Source organism: Marmota marmota, unplaced genomic scaffold, assembly GCF_001458135.2.
Source record: "Marmota marmota marmota unplaced genomic scaffold, marMar, whole genome shotgun sequence".
NCBI lineage: Eukaryota > Metazoa > Chordata > Mammalia > Rodentia > Sciuridae > Marmota > Marmota marmota.
The window spans coordinates 9,202,415-9,222,886 of NW_025999969.1; the positions used below are offsets into that span (position 1 = coordinate 9,202,415).

General features: G+C 36.3%; 1 protein-coding gene across 2 annotated transcripts in view; it reads right to left on the reverse strand.

The window, feature by feature from the left end:
- Window positions 1-20,472, reverse strand: part of Atp13a4 (ATPase 13A4) — a 139,721-nt gene that overhangs the window by 56,087 nt on the left and 63,162 nt on the right. For both annotated transcript variants that reach the window (XM_015499907.2, XM_048804093.1), the window contains exons 6-10: window positions 19,181-19,250; window positions 17,513-17,647; window positions 10,920-10,989; window positions 3,363-3,497; window positions 806-982 (exon numbers count right to left, since the gene is read on the reverse strand). In XM_015499907.2, the coding sequence (XP_015355393.1) occupies window positions 806-982; window positions 3,363-3,497; window positions 10,920-10,989; window positions 17,513-17,647; window positions 19,181-19,250 (587 nt within the window). The remainder of the gene's footprint in view (window positions 1-805; window positions 983-3,362; window positions 3,498-10,919; window positions 10,990-17,512; window positions 17,648-19,180; window positions 19,251-20,472) is intronic.

A 20,472-nucleotide genomic window follows, 5' to 3' on the forward strand; every position in this document is an offset into this window, starting at 1 on the left:
GGGGCGGGGCAGAGCACAGTTTTTCCAAATACAATTTTATTTTAAAGAATGCCTCATGAGTGTGTGTGTGTGTATATAAACGTACACTCACACACACATGCATATATACACACCCTTCACTTGAATTAAAATTAAATCGTCCAATAAATACTGATGAACTCCCTTTTCTAATAATTTTCAGTGTTAAGCTTTCAGTTTTTAACCTTACATAAACTTGAGATTTTGGTTAGAAGACCTGAATTTCAAGACCAGCTCTGTCAGTTTCTGGCTGTGTTATTTTTTCAAAGCTCACTTGAATTGTGTAGACTCAGAATGTTCATGCACAAAGTGTGGTGGTGCGGGGTTGGGGGGGAGCAGCTACTCTGCTGCTTTGAGGTGTGAAAACAGTTTATAAACTGCAAAGCACATAGTGATTACCGTCATCAGTATTATTGTTATTACTAAAATGCAAATGCCATAGTTAAATTAGCAAATTGGCATTTAAAATACATAGATTTACATATACTGGGTGTGGGTGTGTTATCTAAAAATTGATCCTCACCTCACAAATTTAAGGCATTAGATAAACTGAGTAGAAATATTTCATTAAAAGTAACAACACAAGCCAGGCTCAATGGCGTGCACTGGTAACACCAGCAATTTGAGAGGCTGAGGCAAGAGAATCTCAAGTTCAAGGCTGCCTCAGCCAATTAGTAAGACCTTGTCTCAAAATCAAAAAGGTCGGGGATGTATGACTCAATGGTAACAGCACCCCTGGGTTCAATCCCCAGTCCTGGGGGAAAAAACATGGAGTAGGGATGCTAACCAGTCTGCAGCACCACTGCTCTCACAGTCCCTGAAGTCGAGCACGCTGCTTTGGCCTGAATGACCTCTGTTCCACAGAAGAGGATGTGCCGTTTGTAATCTGCTTCACTTTGCAATTTCCAGGGCACCAAGCTGTCTGTCTTGAGCAATGGAGTTTTGGTGACCGGGATACTTTCTCCTACAGAAAACAAGCGTCTCATAGTGAGGTGGGACATCTTCACCCACGTAAATCATACCTTCAGTCACTTATCACCCCCCACACACTTGCTGTGAGCCAACCTGTGGCAGACACAACCCCAGGTATTGGAGACATGAGAAAAACGTAATACTTATTAAGAGATCTCTAGTTTAGAGTGGGAGACAGACATGTAAATAAATAAGCATTGTGTCCTAACATAAATATTATTGGTATTGCCAATCAAACATGGATGGTATAATAGTCTAGAAATACCTGATTAGGGAAAAGCACGCTGTGCAATCTAGAGTGCAGAGTACCGGGATAAAAAGGCCATGAAGGCCACATAGGAGCTAAACAGGATCCCAAAGATAACATAGTTAAGTGCCCAAACATTTTTCTGGAGGCACTGGTGGGTGAAGGAGGATGGAGAGATGGTGAACTTCGGAGAGTAGTACCCTAAGAGAGCATACTCTTGTTTTCTGTAGGAGCCCACAGTATGGGGGAGGAGTTGAAGTCTGGTGCAGTTGGGGGCTGGACATCCAGCTAGGAAATAATCACAGGAGTGCCGGGGGCAGCGGATGAGTTCTGAACCATGGCAGTTGGCAGTGGGAATAGAAAGGTAGAACTGGGTTCAAGAAGTCAGGAAGTAAGAAGCTACAAACATTGAGGGAATTTTTACATAGGCAGGCCACAGGGACAGAGGACTTTAAAACAGCTTCCTAATTCCTGGCTTTGGAGATGAGCAGAGGGCAGCATTATTCATCAAAGTAGGGATTGCAGAAGAAGAGGAAGAATTGCCTTTGGTTCACCATGAGTTGGAACTACCTGTAGAAAATAACCCTGTTGAGATGCCATGTGTGCAGTTAGATATTTATTTGGATCTGAAGTTCTGATGGGAGGTCTTGTCTAGAGGTATTTAGTCAGAGCTCATAGGCATAAAAATGAAAGCACAAAAAGAAACAAGATTACTTAAGAGTCAAGCGTAGAGTGAGAAGAGGAAGGACCAGGACTCACTTCTGAGCAACACTAACACTTGAGACAGAGGAAGAGAAGCAGCTGAGCAGGTGCGGTTGGTGGTAGAAGAATGTGGAGAGAGAGCAGTGCCTTCGAAAGTTGGGGAGAAGAGAGTTTTTAGAAGCAGAGATGGTCAAAAGAGTCAACTTCATTGGAGAGGTCAGTAAGAGGGGAAACTTAAAAGAATCCGTTGGATTTGTCAATGAGATATTGTCAAGGAGTACCAATGTGGTGGGAGGAGCCGACTACAGTGGGCTGAGATGAGGAATGAAGATGTGACAGCAACTGTGACTATTCCGAGGAATGAGCTCGGAACATCTTCTGCTGGTCTTAGCAGAGTGAGCAGAATCAAGTCAGAGTTACGTTCTCATATGCAAGGATGGCTTTCATAGGAAAATAGTACCTGGCACTGCAAAAGTCCCTGCACTTAGGGATTTTTTTATGAATTATAGATTCTTGAGGGGAAAAAAACAAACAAACCCTGACCTGCCATGATCTGGCAGATCCTTTATTTGTGTAAGTTCACAAAGGAGAGGGGGGGGGGTGTGTTCTTGTTGCCATTTCATGCCTTTCTGTCCTCCGTGGGAGCAATGGATTTGATATGACCTTTAATAGGAACTACAATATGTCATGAGCTTTCCCTGACCCCTATTTCATCTCTGAGAAAGACTTTATGGTTCTTTTTTATCTTACAGAAATGTTAGCACAACATGTCATTATTATGTTACACGGTGAGAAATCAAAGCAGTGCCCACTGGAGCAAGTTACTTCTCTCTGGACCTCAGTTGTTTTGTCTGTGAGGTGAAAGGACCTCTAAGTTTCCTCCCTGTTTAGCATGCTATTTAAAAATTAAATGTAGTCAGTCCAAAATACTCTGTGTGTATTTTGGAAGTAGTACATTTGCTGAATGCCCCTTCATGAGCTTTTCTTAACATTTCAGTCAAGGCCAGATTTGACCCTGTGGGTTTTAAGATGTCAGTGATGGTTTTCAGACCCTCCATGTTCGTCTCAAGACATATGTCACATAAAAGTACTAAACTTAAAAGTCAGACAATTCTGAAAGATCTAATGATCCCGACGATCTTCTAAGGTAAAATGAGAGGATTGTAAAAATCCTTATTCCAGAAGGAAATGTATAACACGCATAAAGTAATGATGGCACTCAGCACATAGAGAGTTCCTTTAATTTGAACTCCCAGATCCATCCTCAACAGGACTCAGCATGGCATGTGGAACTAGGAAGCAGCACAGCAGCCTGAGCTTAGCAGAGAGTCATTGCTATTCAGCTACAGGAAGAGGAGGGACCATGGTAGCGCAGAGCCTGGGACAGCCCACAGAGGCTAGGGCTGCGCAGATGCAACTGTACCTGTCAGCATGCCTTCATCTACCACACAGCTGCCATCAATCAGAATGGCATCACATGGCATTTGCACCTTGTTCCCTGTCAAAATTAATAAATCTCCAGGCACCAGGAAGCGTGATTCCAGCTCTTGGACTCCAGCTGAAAGTGTGAGGAGATAGAGTCGAGTCAGATTATTCTCCCACAAAAACACAACCCGCATCTCTTAAGTTGGAGATCAATGGAAAAGCAGTCAAGGCATTTTAAAATGGAGGCTATTCTTCAACCTGGATTTAAAATCTGAAAACAAAAGCCAAAATTTATAAACTACATAAAATCAAAACCTTCATGTGGCAAAAATACATAAATAAGCCAAGATAAAGAAATGATGGATTCAGATTAATATTTTGCTGGGTGCAGTGGCACATGCCTATAACACCAGCGGCTCAGAGGCTGAGGCAAGAGGATCATGAGTTCGAAGCCAGCCTCAGCAATTTAGCAAGGCCTGAAGCAACTTAGCGAGACTATGTCTCTAAAAAGAGATGTGTACCAGAGGCTTGGGAGGCTGAGGCAAGAGGATTGCAAGTTCAAAGCCAGCCTCAGCAAAAGGGGGTTCACTAAGCAACTCAGTGAAACCTTATCTCCAAATAAAATATAAAATAGGGCTGGGGATGTGGCTCAGTGGCCGGGTGCCCCTGAGTTCAATCTCTAGTATCCCTGCCAAAATAGATGTGTAGGAATTAAGTGTGTAACAAATTGCTAGATATTAATAGATCTCTCACACACACATAAAACACAACACAAATGGTGTATTAAATGTCTAAAAAGGTGCTCAATTTTAGTCATAATGAGAGAAGTGAATATTTCTTCTTCTTTCCTGATTGCCTGACTGAGTATCTTTTTTACTTCTTTCTTTCCTAATTCAATCCCAAAGTCATTATGGAAGTAAGAAAAATAAGCATCCATGCAGTGGTTTGGATGGGGTGGGGCAGCAGCCACTATGGGGTGTTGGAGCCTTGACTCTGACAGAGCAGAGCCTAGCAGGGTCCTCCTGTGGGATGTTGGAGTCATCAGGATGGAAACATGTCCCCATAGGAGTCAGGGGAGGGGCAATGTGAACATTATCAATGACGGGAGATTTGTCACAATCAGGCAGGATTGATAAAATGAGTAGACCTGCTGAGGTTAATGAGCACGCGCTTCCTCACTTGAGGAAGGAAATTACAAATATAGAAAGAGAGAAAACTGCACTGAACCCTGTGGCTTAGAATTGGAGATGTCATAACTTTCCCATGTTCCTGTATCAATACACGACCAGTGTAACTCCACATCATGTTCAACCACAAGAATGGGAATTATGCTCCATGTATGTATGTCAAAATACATTCTATTGTCATGTATAACTAAAAAGAACAACAACAACAACAACAAAAGAATTGTATACATCAGTGGAATACAAAAATAATATAAGGGTAAACGAGCAAGGATATATAAATATATGCAAACACCTATCTATCCATCTACCTATCTTATACAGTGTATTTGCTGATCTACTCATTTATACATATATTCTCTAGTTCTTTCCTCTGAGAGCGTCTAAGTACAGTGAAACCCCAATATTAAGAGCACACCTAATGTGCAAGTTTTGTCTTCTAAAATTCCCTGTGAAAAGAATGAAGGTTCCTTAGAGAGAGGTATGATTACAAGGGTGGGCCAAAAAAGTATAATATAATCTAGAACATCTTTCTGTTCCATTAAGTAGGGAATGGTCAAAGAATGACCGAGATGCATTATTAAAAAGGCAATTTTTTTTTTTTTGGTTTCGTCTAATTCTGAATGCACCATTGCCACTGGGACTAGTGCATTCTAATTCCCATGCTTAGGACATTTAATATTTTGTCTCCTAAATGAATATAACATTTCACTACACAGGTATCATTAGAATATTTAAAAAGGCAATTTAAAGAGCCCTTTTGCCTAAATCTGTAACAATTTTAACATCCAAGCGAATAATGAAAATAAAGAACTATAGCCGGCAAATAAAATAGGGATTTGTAAGTCCATAATGACACGAGTAAATGGATAAATAAATGAGAAAAAGATAGTTTTTCCTTGCAGCAAAATGGCAATTAAATAATTAGGAAGGGAAGATAAAATTAGAAAATCGCTATTTGGCAAGTATCAAAGTAATTAATTTAGTCAAGAAACATCAATGGATACTAAAACTAGTGGGTGAAAATTTGATGAAGATGGTCTATTTATGAAGTCTCAAAATATCTCTCAACAAAATAACCATTAATTACAAAGGGGAAAGGAGCATATTTACAAAGAAGAAACCTGGCAGACACCATTTAATTAAGTAATCCAAGTTAACATCATCAGCAATAGAACAAATTGAAATTACGTACCACCTTAGAGGAAGCAGTGAAAACACAATTTAGTGTCTGTGATTTGCCAGACAAAAGTGTATAACCTGAATTTAACTAAGAAGAAACATCAGACAAGTCCATTCTACAAAATTATCAGAATTCAAAGCATCAAGGTCATAAAAGCCAAGATTGAAATATCTTAGAAAGACATGAAAAAAAAAAAAAAAAGGCATTCTGCGACCTTGGATCCCTGTCCAAGAGCTGGCAAAACATGAATAGGATTTGACGGTTAGTTGGAAGTAATGGGTCAATATTAGCTTCTTGTTTGTATTGTTGTTTACATAGAAGAATGTCCTTGTCTTTAAGAACAATACACTAACCAATGTTAGCATCCTAGTCATCACATATCAGCAATTTATTCTTAAACTGTCTGAAAAAAAAAGTTATTTGAACTGTTCTTGAAACTTTGCTGTAAGTTTTAAATTATTTCTTTAAAAAGTAGAGAAAATATACAAAAGATAACACTGCTCATCTACTCGAGTAGAAAAATATAGAAACTTTCCAGGATGTTCTGTTGGCAAGGCTATGAGGAAACAGGCACTCACACATTTCTGGTGTAAATGCAAAGTATCAATTTTTTTTTACTTCTTAAAATCTATACCAAAGATATAGTAAAAAAATATAAAACAATATATGCAGAAGTATTTTTATTTCAGCAACATTTATAATAGTAAAAGGCTACAAGTTCTTCAACACCGCACCAACTGAATTATCATAGTTCCTCCACACAACAGAGTACGATACTAAAATAACAAATGAAGAATACCTACATACATTGCTATTAAAAGACCTGGGAACAGTTAAGCATGTAAAGTACCAGCAAGAAAAATGGTTCAGTATGTTTTGTCTTCCTTTGTTTACCTAAAATATTGGCAATATAAATTTATATATCTTGTTTTGTATGTATTATATCAACTAGTATTTTCATATGCAATTTGGCTATTTTTAGATATAAGAATAAGTAGAAAACAAACAGAAATATGGTATTTATCATATCAATTATTACAGAGAATAATAATTTATCAAATTATTTATCAATTTATCAATTATTATAGAGAATTAAGACCCAAGGCAGAGAGAATGGGGGAAGAAGCTAGACTCCCTTGAATATCATCTTTCTTATGGATTTGACTTTCAAACCCTGAGGATATTTTTGCATATTATTTATACATGATAATACAAAAATAAATTTGAAAAGTTAACACTAAAGTAAAATGAGCAAAATGATCCTTTCGGGGCTGTGGTTTTGGCTCAGTGGTAGAATGCTTGCATAGCATGTGTGAGATACCGGGTTTGATCCTCAGCACCACATAAAAATAAATAAATAAAATAAAGATATTGCGTCCATCTACAACTAAAAATATTTTTAAATGATTCTATCAAGTTGTTAGCCTAAATGCACAAACCAAGAACTATTTTGAGTGATTTAAACCATATTTTTATATAATTTGTATATTTCTAATGAAATATCACAAAAGCAGTGAGAAAGAATCTATAAGTATCTTAAGTTGTTTTAGGAACCATATTGATGTTGAGTGTTTTGGTTTGTTTTTCTAAGATTATTGTATGTAATAGGATAAAGCAAATGACCAATTTGTTCCCGTCACTGAGAATAAACACTTTTAATATAGAAGAAAGGGAAACATGAGTGCAATCAATAAAAAATTTTTTAAAAATTCTATAGTTCTAAACTAGAATTGGAAATGTCAGCATGAACTCATATTTTATTTAACTTGCATTTTATTTTTAAAAAATCACTTACTAAAAATGTCTTCTGAAAAGGTCCACCAACAGTGACTCACCTCATAAAAATGAACACTCCTAACACTGATTGAATCTCTAAGCACCATATCTACAGACTTCCAGGAAAAGTGAACCTGTCAAGGTTTGGTCACGAATTGTCCAAATGAGTTTAACAGAAGTCTCAATGACTATTGAGGTCATGTCAAAAGAACTCAGGAGCCAATCTGAAGAGGTTCTCAACGGCTAAAAATGGAATAATTTGAGCGAACAGGAACAAGAACTGTAATGGATGGAAATGTACTAACCAGGTCTAACATTATAGTACCGAAAAATTAAAAGCCTTTGGGAGATGTTAGATGATCAGCCCATTATTTTGAAAGCTTAAACTGAATCTCAGGGTGTTGAAATACTTAAGGGGAGTGGTTTTTCTTACACAACAGAAAAATTCCACCTAATATATTGCAGCTCCTAATGAAATAATAAACCTAAGACATGAGCATTTATGTCTGCTCACACTACAAAAATATGACAATTAGATGTTATGTGCTTTCAGTATACAATGCCAATCATAGACTATTCTTGCCAAATAATCAAAGCCTCTAGGTCTAACAAGTAATATATAATCACTTATTTTCTTCAACAAAAAATTTGCAAGGCAAAAATAAGATATGGAGGAGGGAACCTGTGGATTGAAATACACTTAAGACATAATCAATTGCAGGATATGGAAATCCTGACTTGGAAAATGTATATATAATATTTTTATATTAAAACATATATTTTTACATATTTACAATTATCTTATATGTACACAAAATAATATATAGTTAGAAATTCTATCATTAATGTATAGATACACGCTGATTCAGTTGAAGAAATCTGAACTATATAACTGACTATATAACTGACAGATTTGAACATTGAAGGGGTTTTTAAATAATAAGGGAATTAAAAAGAGGTCTTTATATACAAAAGCTACATGCTGTTTCAAATGAAATGATATTTGAAATAGTTACAGAATAATCTAGGGTAAAAGAATTAGTAATACAGCTTTAAAAAAAGATTCAACAAGTTGGTAATTATTTAATCTAGGTGATAGGTACGGGGGCTTCATGGTTATATTCTCTTACTGTTGTATATGCTCAAAGTATTTTATCATTATAAGTTAGAACAAAAAATGATCAGAATATTTTTTAAATGTGAAAATTCATTTCCAAGCAGGATGCAATAAAAATAATAAGATTTATCTTCCCATTGGAAACAACCAAAAACCATACAAAATATATGAAACAACGGTTTGGGAGCAGTGAACATCAAACAACAAAGTTGGAAAACAAATGAAGGTGGTCTGCATTTGCCTAGTTTACTGTTATTAAAGAGTTTACAGTTCCCTTAGCAGGGAAGGGGAGCTCACAGTTCAGAGGACTCCCTGAGGTAGGAGCACAGAGGAGATTCTATGGAGATGAAGAAATTTGCAGGGTCTTCTACATCGGAGAGAGCACTACCCTAGGAGAGCTGCAAAAACCTGCAGAGGCTCCTTCTTCAGTATGTAAATATGAAGATAATAACCCCTTCTGATCAACAGGTGCATATGAGGGAATGGCTAGACAATGAACAATTAAATATTTACATTAACATTCACAATAACATAAAAATATGAGCTACTTAAGAATAAATCTGAGAAATAAAGTGTATACTGAAAACTGCAAAACACTGCTGAATGTAACCAAAGACCTAAATAAAATGAGAAATATATCACATTTCGAAGGCAAAAGATCCAATTTTGTTAATCAATAGCTTTAGACAAATTGATCTGTGGAATAGACACAATTCTAATCAAAATCTCATTTATTTTAAAGAAATTAACATGTTGACTATAGAAGTTATATGAAAAGGATATGGGTCCAAAACATCAAAATAACTCTTAAAAAAAAACAACCAAACTAGACGTGAAATATCACCCTATTTCAAAATTTATTATAAAGGACATATGTGGCACTGGTATACAGACAAGTAAACAGATACAAAAGCTAGGATATATATCCAGAAATAGACCCTCCCATACATGGACAACTGATTAGTGACAAGTGTGCAAAGGTAATTTACTAGAGAAAGATACTCTTTTCAATACATGGCATGAAGTATGGAGCTACCGCTTGCAAAAAAACAAAAACAAAAACAAAAACTTTAATCCAAAACAAAAACAAATTTTATAATTAATGGAAAACCTAAACCTATAAAACTCTAGAAGATAATATGGAAAATATTGGTGACCCTGAATTAGGCAAAGATGTCTTAGATAAGATATCAAGAGTAGGATCCACAAAAGAAAAAAATTTGATGAAGTAGACAATTAAAAATTAAAACATCTGCCCTATGAGAGATACTGTGAGGAGAATAAAAAGATGTCATAGATTTAGAGAAAATATTTGTGAATCATATGTCTGATATATAATAAAATATTTGAACAGATGCTTGACCAAAAAAGATAAAAGTGTCAAATAAACAATTGGACAGATGTCCCAGGTCATTAGTCAGTAAGGAAATTCAAACTAAACAACAATGAGATACTTCCACACATGAAAGTGGCTAAGATTTTAAAAACTGACCATATCAAGTTTTGACAACAATGTGGAGTAACTGAAACTCCCATTCAGAACTGGTGAGAACATCAAATGGCACAACCATTTTGGAAAACAATTTAGCAACTTCTTAAATGTTAAATATCTATTTACCACATATCTAGACATTACATGGGTAGGTATTTTCCCACAAAAAAATAAAAATGGGTGCCCATACAAAGATCTATACTCAAATGTTCATAGTAGCATCATTTGTAATTGCCCCAACTACCAACAACCTAAATGTCCACTAGCAGATATACGGATGGATAAATTGCCATATCTTTACACTGGGATACACTCAAGAATAAAATGAACTATTGATACACTTAATAAATAGATGAATCTCAAAACAATTATGAACATTAATCCCCCCAAAGTAGTCCAAAATGTATTATAAAAGGTAAAACTGCATGTCATACAACACCATATGTTGTATATTAACTTCCTAAATGGAAGTTAATCTATAATTACAGAAAGCAGAAAAGTGCCTGATTATGGGAAGGGGTTATTATCCTCATGTTGGTCATGGTTTCACAGTGTATACATATGTCAACATTTGTCAAATGTCCACTATAAAGATGTTCAGTTTTTGAGTTTGTTAATTCTATTTCCATCAGCAAGGATTTTTTTCCTAAGGCGAAAAGACCTCAAGTTCCTCCTCCCTATAAGCAAATATACAAGAAAGATGCATACGAATATGGGAGTAATAGGAACAACCAGAAACACAAATTCAAGTATTTTTCTGTTTCTACATGGATAGCACATAGATCCAAAATAATGAAACTTACCATTTTTCCCACACACAGAGACTGTAATGCTATTATGTGATTCAACTAGATGGTGGAGTTTTACAGATTGCTGCAAAGGAAGGGAAAACAGAAAAAGGATTATTTGTTTGAGTACAGGACCCAGGTATTACACAGAAAGGTGCTAACCTCTGCAAAAAGGGAGTGCTGTCTTATTGCCAGCTGAATATAAAGGACTATAAAAGACTGAGCAGCTAAGGAGTCATCTGAAAAGAATCTTCAGCAATAAGAAGTATGTGTTCTTTAGCAGAATGGAATTTCCCAACATGCTTTTCTTCAACCAGAAGAGTTTTTCAAAACTATAAATATATATACAGTTCCTTAAGTGGGTAAATACAAACGTGTATTGAGCAGCCTTTAAATGCCAGGTCTGTTGCTAAACATTATTTCTGCTTTGGGGCTTTTGGAACTCCATATCAGAGTTCCTCATCTATAACTTCATAAAGAGCGGAGTGGTTCCTGCTATTTCCTTGTAGTATTTGTTGTTCTAGTGTATGAAATGTATGGGACATTGAGAGTGAATCAACAAAAAGAGAAAAAAGAAAAATATTATATAATTATATTGAATTAAGGATTGTTAACTATATTGTTAATTATATTGAATTAACAATTGTTAATTGTTGTGTGAAAGACCTCCACCTGATTCTGAGGGTTTAAAGTTCCCAATCACTTATCAGGTTCCTTTTCTAATCATGATTTTGTACCTAAATCTCCAAGTTTCAAATTATTTACAAATCTGATAAATACAGCTTAAGAATAGTTAACAGGAGGCTGGGGGTTTAGCTCAGGGATTGAGCACTTGCCTTGCATGTGTGAGGCATTGGTTTTGATACTTGGCACCAAATAAATAAAAAAAAATAGAATAAAGATACAGTGTCCATCTACAACTAAAACAATATTTTAAAAAAGGATGGTTAACAGAATAGGACAAAGTTAAAGAATGTTCTGCTACTAGCTTATTCTCTTGTTCATTTGTGCATTCACTTAACAAACATGTATTGCGCAGCCTTTAAATGCCAGGTCTGTTGCTAAGAAATGAGACAGAATGGAACGTAACGCATCAGGGAATTTATAACCTATTGAGAGAAATACATTTTAATCAAGTCATCACATACATAAGTATATAATTACAATTAGTAATAAGGAAAAATAAGGTGCTTTTGGAGAATACATGGCAAAGGGAATCAAGGAGTATCTTGACTGCAAAAAAGAAGTCATGCTGAAGCTAAGACATGAGTAGGAGTTGTTTAGTCAGGGGGATGAGGGCAAATCATGAGGGTGAAAAGAAAGGACAAATCCAGGTGACATGTCCAAGTGTTCTGTGGGTAGAAAAAATAACATGCTTCAGGGAACAGACTCGTGGGGCTAGAAGGCAGGAAGCCAGGAAGAGGCTGGGTGAATTGAGGCAGAAGTGAATTAAGAGCAGATACAAACCATCAGGACAAGGCAAACACACAAGTGCATCAGTCACAAGTATAGGAGGAGCTGTGGTCCTCAGAGAGCCACTTAGGACTGCCTCGGGGTTTTCAAGAACTCACAGGGGCCGAAAAGTTACAACTATTTTCATAATAATACTGTGATATCAATTGCCTTTTTAAATTTCATCCTTTCATAAATGTATAGTGGAGTTTTCCAGAGGCTGAATGATGTATAATATCACAGCAGCTTAAACATAAAGGCAGTTATAAAAATCTAGATGTCTTCTATTGAGCCAAGCATTTAAGAGATTTTGAAAAATGTGAAAAAACAACATTCTTATTACTAAATTTTTTCTACTTCAGAAAATAAGCTTATTTTCTATAAAAATAAAACCTTTATGTTAATATGAGATAATATTGCTATTTTAAATGAATTAATAAATATTTTTGAGTTTTAATTTCTAATATGATAAATATTTTTAGATACAAGCTACAAAAATAAAAACTCCTTGAGGTCCTCGGTGATTCTTAAGAATATAAAACAGTCAGTGACTTTCTTGATAAGACCCTAAAGCTCAGGAAATAATGACAAGAGTTAATAAATGGGGACAATATCAAATTAAAAAGTTTCTGCACAGCAGAAGGAACAACTAGGAATGTGAACAGAGAACCTACAGAATGGGAGAAAAATCTTTGCTAGATACTCTTCTGAGAGAGGATTAATATCTAGAAATACAAAGAACTCAAAAAACTTAACACCAAAAAACCCCTAATAACTCAATTAATAAATAGGCAAATGAATGAAACAGACACTTCTCAAAAAAAGAAATACAAATGGCCAACATTAAAAAAAAATGTTCAACATCATTAGCAATTAGAGAAATGCAAATCAAAACTACACTAAGATTTCATCTCACACCGGTCAGATTGGCAGCCATCAAGAATGAAAACAACAATAAACGCTGGAGAGGATATGGAGAAAAAGAAGCACTTTTTAACACTGCTGATGGGATTGTAAATTAGTACAACCACTGTGAAAATCAATATGGAGTTTCCTCAAAAGTCTAGGTGTGGAACGACCACATGACTCAGCTATATCACTCCTTGGTATTTATCTTAAAGAATTAAAATTATCATACTATAGTGATATATGCATACCTGTGTTTATAGCAGCATAATTCACAATAGTAAAACTATGGAACCAACATAGGTATCTGTTGATGAATGACTAGATAAAGAAAATGTGGTGTATATACACAATGGAGTTTTATTTAGCCACAAAGAAAAATGAAAGTATGTCATTTGTAGGAAAAAGAATAGAACTTAAGACCATTGTGTTTAGTGAAATAAGTCAGACTCAGAAGGTCAAGAGTGTTATTTTTCTCTCATTTGTGGAAACCAGAGAGGGAAAAGGAAATGAAAGGTGGGACAGGAGATGTCTCATAAAGATCCAGGGAGATCAGCAGAAGAAAGTGACCTTGGGTAAGTGCAAGGGAGGGAGGGGAGAAGAGCTGGGGAGTGATATTGGCCAAATTATATTGTTATATTGTGTGCATGTGTGAATATGTGACTACAAATCCTGTCATTACGTACTACTATAATGCACCAATAAAAAAATGTGGAAAGAGAAATAAAATAAAACAAAATGGAAAGTGGGGGGGATAAAAAGAATACAAAGGATTCTGGAGGCTAAGAATTTTGAGAATTTCTGAGGCAGAGCTTTAAGGGCCAGAATAAGGTTTAGATGTTTATCCTGAGAAGAGCAATGGAAATACTTTGAAGCTTTTTGGTGTTGAGAGCATGGGACTGGTCATGTTCTCTTTGGCATCTTAAACCTTAGCTCAGCCCTACTACATGGAGAGTGGTTTAGGGGAAAGCAAGGATGGATGTTTGGATAACAGATGGGGAGAGACTGCCAGACGTGTGACAGTGGTAAGTTGAACCACAATAGGGAAAGGATGAGAAAAGTGAATGATACCAAGAGACATTTAGAAGGGAAAAATCAGTAGAACCTGCCATATGATTGAGAGGGGGAAAAAAGAAACATATTTCTGGCTTGTGCAACTGAATGGTCAGTGAGGTACCTCACCAAATATGCTGGATTTAAAGTATATCCAAAAGGATATCAAGGTAAGGATGACAAATAGGTTGTGGGGTATATGATTCTGGAACTCAAAAGTATTTGGAATTGAGTTGTATAAAGATTTGAAAGTCCTTAGCAGGTTCCTTTAGAAGTCATTGGTATAGGCAGCTATAAAAACAATGAAGAATTTCTCATGTGCTCACATGACAACAGCCTGAAGACATGGTACTAATAATGTTTTAAAACTAGCAAGGTACAAAGCAAGATAATTATGCTACCACTTGCATAAAAAAGAGCAAGGATCACTTGAGCCAAAAGTTCAAGACCTTCCTCAGCCTCCCAGTAGGTAGCTAAGACTACAGGTATACAACATCTGGATCTTGGTTCTTTTTTTTTTCTTTTTTTTTTTTTGTCAGTGTACCTTTATTTTATTTATTTGTGGTGCTGAGAATCAAACCCAGTGCCTCACACATGCTAGGCAAGTGCTCCACTATTGTGCCACATACCCAGGCCTTGGTTCTTTTTTATGACTGATCCTCCTCTATCTGACCTTTAAAAAAAATGTGTGTCTCAAAAAAATGTTATGTGAAAATGCAGATAGTATAAAGGTTCCACCATCTTCTTCCTCTCCACTAAATCAACTATTCTCATTAGTTTCTGATATAACTTTCGATAAAACTTTTAGGCAAAAATGTAAATCCAAACATATGGGTTTTTTTTTTTTATTCCTTTCAAGATTCCCTCTGGGGATTATAATATCAGAAAGCAAAACAACAATCCAACAGAAGTTACCAAAGGACACAAATATTTCACAGTAGAAGATATACAAATAGTTTAAAGCAAAAGGAAATTCTCTACTCATGGCGAAAAACATGCTGTTAACGTTATGAAATTCTATTTAATTTATATTGACAAAGGGAAAGAAACATTCCTCTACTATTGAAAGGAGTATAAATTGGTATTGCTTTTTAAGAGGCATTTTGACAACATATATTAAAATAATGCACCCAGCTTGTCACAAGACTAATTCCAATTGCAGAAATTTTATATCTCCATATCAATATAGATATATAAGCATATATATACTATATACATGTTTATATGTAATACAAATTACATGTTTGTAACTTATATATGTAATATGGATATGTAGAGATGTACATATACACATATAGATCTAGAGGTGAGAAAAGGTATGTGTGCAAGGATTCTCATTGCAGCTCTGTTTAGTAGCAAAAGATTAGAAACACCCTAAGTACCTATCCTGAGTAGCTATTAGACCATTTTAAAGACCGTGGTTGATCTAGAGAAAATATATTTGTGCAGATACAAAAAGATAATCAAGATATATTAGGTTGAAAAATGCAAGTGCAGAACAGTGTACATAGCGTACTTCCATTCTGAAAAACAAATTAATGGCGTGCATTTAATGTTGAGAAAAGTATACAGAACACCTGATAGATCACTCTTGAGAGGAGAGTTGGACTCCGGGAAGTTCCTCTAATGGGAAGGGTCCTTAATTTTCATTCACACTATTTTGTTCTGTTTGAAAGTTTATCATGGCCACATGTATCATGGCCTCCTTCTATTAAGAAAAACAACTAGTTAATTTAAAAGATTTCTTTAAAAATTACTACTACTATGGTGTGCTTCCCAGATACCCCTTCCAGGTCTGAGGCAATTATTCCCCCAGCTGCTGGGAATATTGGCTTCGGGCTGCTCTTGGTAAAGCCTTTCATAGGTTGCTCTTGGCATTAGGAAGCTGTCTCACCAAGGTCACAACCTCTCTGTAGGGGGAGCTGCATTGCAATGTGGTATATGACGGACGACCTGGCACTCCGACTTTGATTCAGGATGATTCTGAAGAAAGATTCTGGTCCCCAGAACTGGAATTAGCTAAGGCCTTTGTTGCAATCACATTGCTGTTCAATTTTTCTTCCATTTCTCTCCCTTCTTCCCTCTCTCTCTCCTGTTTTCCTCACTCATTCTTTGATTAACGTTGTTGAAAGCACTCAACAATAAAATTCCCACATACAAAAACACACTTAAAAAAATTAAAACCATCTATGGGATTTAGGTTAATAGTGTCAACCTTAAATAGTGTTGTTTAAGTGGAGTTGTGAGAGAAAACCAGTTCAGCATGAGTGAAAAGAAGGAGGAGGGTGAATAATGGCAAGAGCAGGCACAGAGACTCAAGAAATTTTACAGTAAAAGAAGATGAGACATAGCAGCCCCTGAAGGAATAAAGAGTTGCTTTGTTTGAACTTTATTTTTCAGTTCGAAGAAGGTTAGGGGTGCTAAACAGTGATGGGAAGACTCTTGTGGAGACAGAAAAAAATGAGTCATCATGGGCTGCATAAGCACCAGGAAGGTGGAAGAGGACAATATCTCAGGTGTGGGCCGAGGGCACTTCTTCCATTGCACTGAGAGGACAGAGAGAGCAGGAGCTGGAGAGATGGCTCATCTGATAGTTGGAGAAGGGGGATTTGACCAAATTCCTATCTTAGGCTTTCATCGTCTTGTGATGTGAGATTGATATGAGATTATCTGCTGAATGAGAGGAAAAGTGGAATATGGGAAAATGGACATTCCAGAAACCTGAAGAGAGACTGGATTTGAAACCTCAATTTCAGAGAATGGGAGAGTACCTTGATCAGACATGTATAGAAAGCTTTCCTAGATAAGCTTGGCTCTCATGGGTTTGTAGTGTGACTAACCAATCTGTTCTATGTGATTTTCTTCCAACAGCCCCTAGATCCCCTGTTTCAGGCATGAAGAAGCTAAGGATTGAGTTGGAGCTTTGACAAATGAGTACTAACCAAACATAAAGGGCATATTCAAATTAAGTTCATATTAAACAGACTTCTCCACCTTCCACGGGGAAAAATATAACCTGAAAGACTAGGGATTGGGACATGAGGGAAGAGAAAGAACTAACTTGTTGAGCATTGGCCATTATATAATTCCAAATCTGAACTGAGCAATGACTATTTCATGATTCTCCTTTCCAAGAAAATTTTAATGAAGCACTAATGCTCCCTTTCTGAGACTACGGGCTTACTGGGAAAACTCACCTCTCTGAGGTCATACACTGTCAGAGCTATGGAAATGATGGACATGATTATGATGGCAACAGCATATTCTTTATAGTCTTCACTAAACCACAGACAGACACTGAAGAGTTGAAATATGTAAAATGGATTGAGAACCTGTTGGCAGACATAAAACACGAAGACAAGGGAGATATTTAGGCCTCACACATAGCTATTCACTGACCCGTTTTCATAATCATCTCTATGACATAAATCACCCCACATCATGTCATTTTCCTTATTATATTTAGTCAGTAGTCATATCCCAGACACTGCACTAAGCAACTTTGTCTGAATTTGCTCCTTTTATTTCCATAATTACCTTATTAACCAGAAGTCATGACTTATTACCATTGCAAAGATAAAGACACTGAGCCTGAAGTATTGAGAAACTTGCCCAAGGTCACACAGCTGTGGCTGTCAAAACTGAAACCCACACAATCTAACCCGAGAGTACTTGCTTTTACTCACTGCCACACTTTACAATTTACAAACTAGTTCCTCTTGTATCATCAAACTGACCATCACATTAGTTGTGTAAAGAGGAGGTATCACCATCTCCCATTTACATTTACTGGCCTTCAGAAAGGGGAAGAATTCATTCAGGTTGGCACAATTAAAACACCTTCTAGTCTACTGTTCTTCTCTAGGACATCGCAGTGGCCATATTTGAAGCCATTGAAGAGTTTACATTCATGGATGAGTTGAAGACCACGTTTTCCCATATGTACAGAGATGAGCTGAAAGTAGTAAGCTACAACTGAGCATCTAAAACACTCAGAGAGAATAGATATAATCCCCAATAGCTGTGATCCTGCTTTGGTTAAAAGCATTTGGTACCCTTCCTCAAATTTCCTCTGGTTGTTTTGCATCTGTCTAAAACAAGAATGGTAATCCTTGCTTCAGGTTGGGGATGAAACACATAGAACTTTTCCTACCAATTTGTTTTGCTTTCTTTCATGCTCAAAACTTCACTGAAAATATCCAGCTGAATTTAGTAACCTATTTTTTAAGGCAAGGATAATTGGAGGTGGAGTACAGGGTAAGACCCACAGTACTACTATATGGTTATGGTTTGAAAAATGATAAGCCCAGATAGGATTCAAGAGAAAAAATTAAACTTGGCAAATGAAGGTCAAGTTCTTCTTTGTCTCTTACATATACATTGAGATCAGTAGAACTGAACAGATGCTTTCTTTCTCCCTATAATTTTGGACATTGAGGAAATTGTATATGTTGCCTAAGAAAATTATTGGTTTTTCTAAATATGTGCTACATAAACATATTTATTTATATAGAATTTGTATATTTTATATGTACATAATACATATAATTTTAGTTTCACAAAGTTGAAACAGGCTAGGCAGCATTGAATTAAGAAAGAAAAAAAGAAAAGAAAACCATATTTATCCAGTCATCAAATAATAAGTAGACACACAAGCATCACAGCCTAATATTATCCCAGGCAATGTGCAAAAGAGGAACTTAAAGAAAAGGGTAGATGAGAGATCTGAAGAAACTATGCCTGATGTTTAAAAAATATCTCCCACTTATGGCTACTTATTAACAAGCAGCACTCCTGAATGCTTGACCAGAACATAACCTCTTTGTTTCCTGTCTAATGCAAAGAGAAAATCCTGGAGAAATTACCTCCTTGATGAGCAGTTTCCAAATAGGTGTGATTTCAACATCAATAGTATTAGGCCCACATATTAGCCTCCTACAGGGAGAGATCACAGATCGTCCAGTCACTAATAAGGAAAAGGAAGCTCATTCCCTGCCCATTCAGAAAAGGCCTATTTTATGACCCCTTTCTCACTTCTGGCATCAACATAAGCCTATCTTATTCTGTAACTCTCCCACCCAGCTCAAAATAGCAGAAGGCTCCCAAGTGCAAAAATAATAAACATAATCATCTTGCTTCTATTGAACTAGACTCTCCCCAACGTCTAAATATTTCCGTAAGTGGCAATTTGGGTATTTCCTAACACCCATTATCTCGTTCAAGTTAGTTTCAGGATTAGCATCTTTTCAACTCTGTCTCTTCCCATGAAAGTAGAAGAGGGAGATCACTAAGACAGAATAGTTTTAGTGGTAAGGAAATGCTTTCCTTATTTTATTCCTCTTAGTCAAAAGTTCCTGAGATTTTGTATCATGTTTTAATGTGAGTAGGAAGGTCCTGGACTCTCAAAAATAGCTTGACACAAAATTCTGCATTCTCCAGCTGAAGACCCTGAGATGCACTTCTTTGATCATGCAGAGCAATGGAACTTCCTGAGTTATTTTGCTGTTGAAAACACTAACTACTCTCTCTGTGCCTTCCATATAGACACTGGGATTAAATAGCTTTGCTGAATGTATTACAGTAGTGCTCCTCAAACTTTAATATAAACACATATAATTTGTATGATCTCATTAAAATGCAGATTCTTGTTCAATAGTAGCAAGATGTGTTCTGAGACTCTGCATCTCTAACAAACTCCCAGGTGATGTTGATGCTGCAAGGCTTTAGGTATCTTGAAAGTACTAGAAAAGGGGCAGGAGGCAGTGTAAGATACATAGAAATTTAGAACCAGTGAGACCTTTATAGAATCCTTCTTCCACTTTCATCCTTCGGAAACTAGAGCCCAGAGAGAAAATACTTGCTCAAAGCCACAGACTCTTGACATTTCAGTGCCCTTCCTAAACCTTGCTTCTCTGCCTAGTAATTGATTTGGAGCAGCAGAGCTACACATCTTGCATGTCATTTTTCTGATGCTTCATAATTGCTGTGTAATTGTACTATCATGATATTATATGTATTTCCTGATTACAATCAAAATAGGCTCAACTCTATTATTTTTGTAACCTTGAGAAGCATTATGTAGAACAGAAAAGAGTGCTAAACCTACAGTTGACAGTATGGACTCAGTTTTTTCTCTCTCTCTTCCCATCTGTGTGAC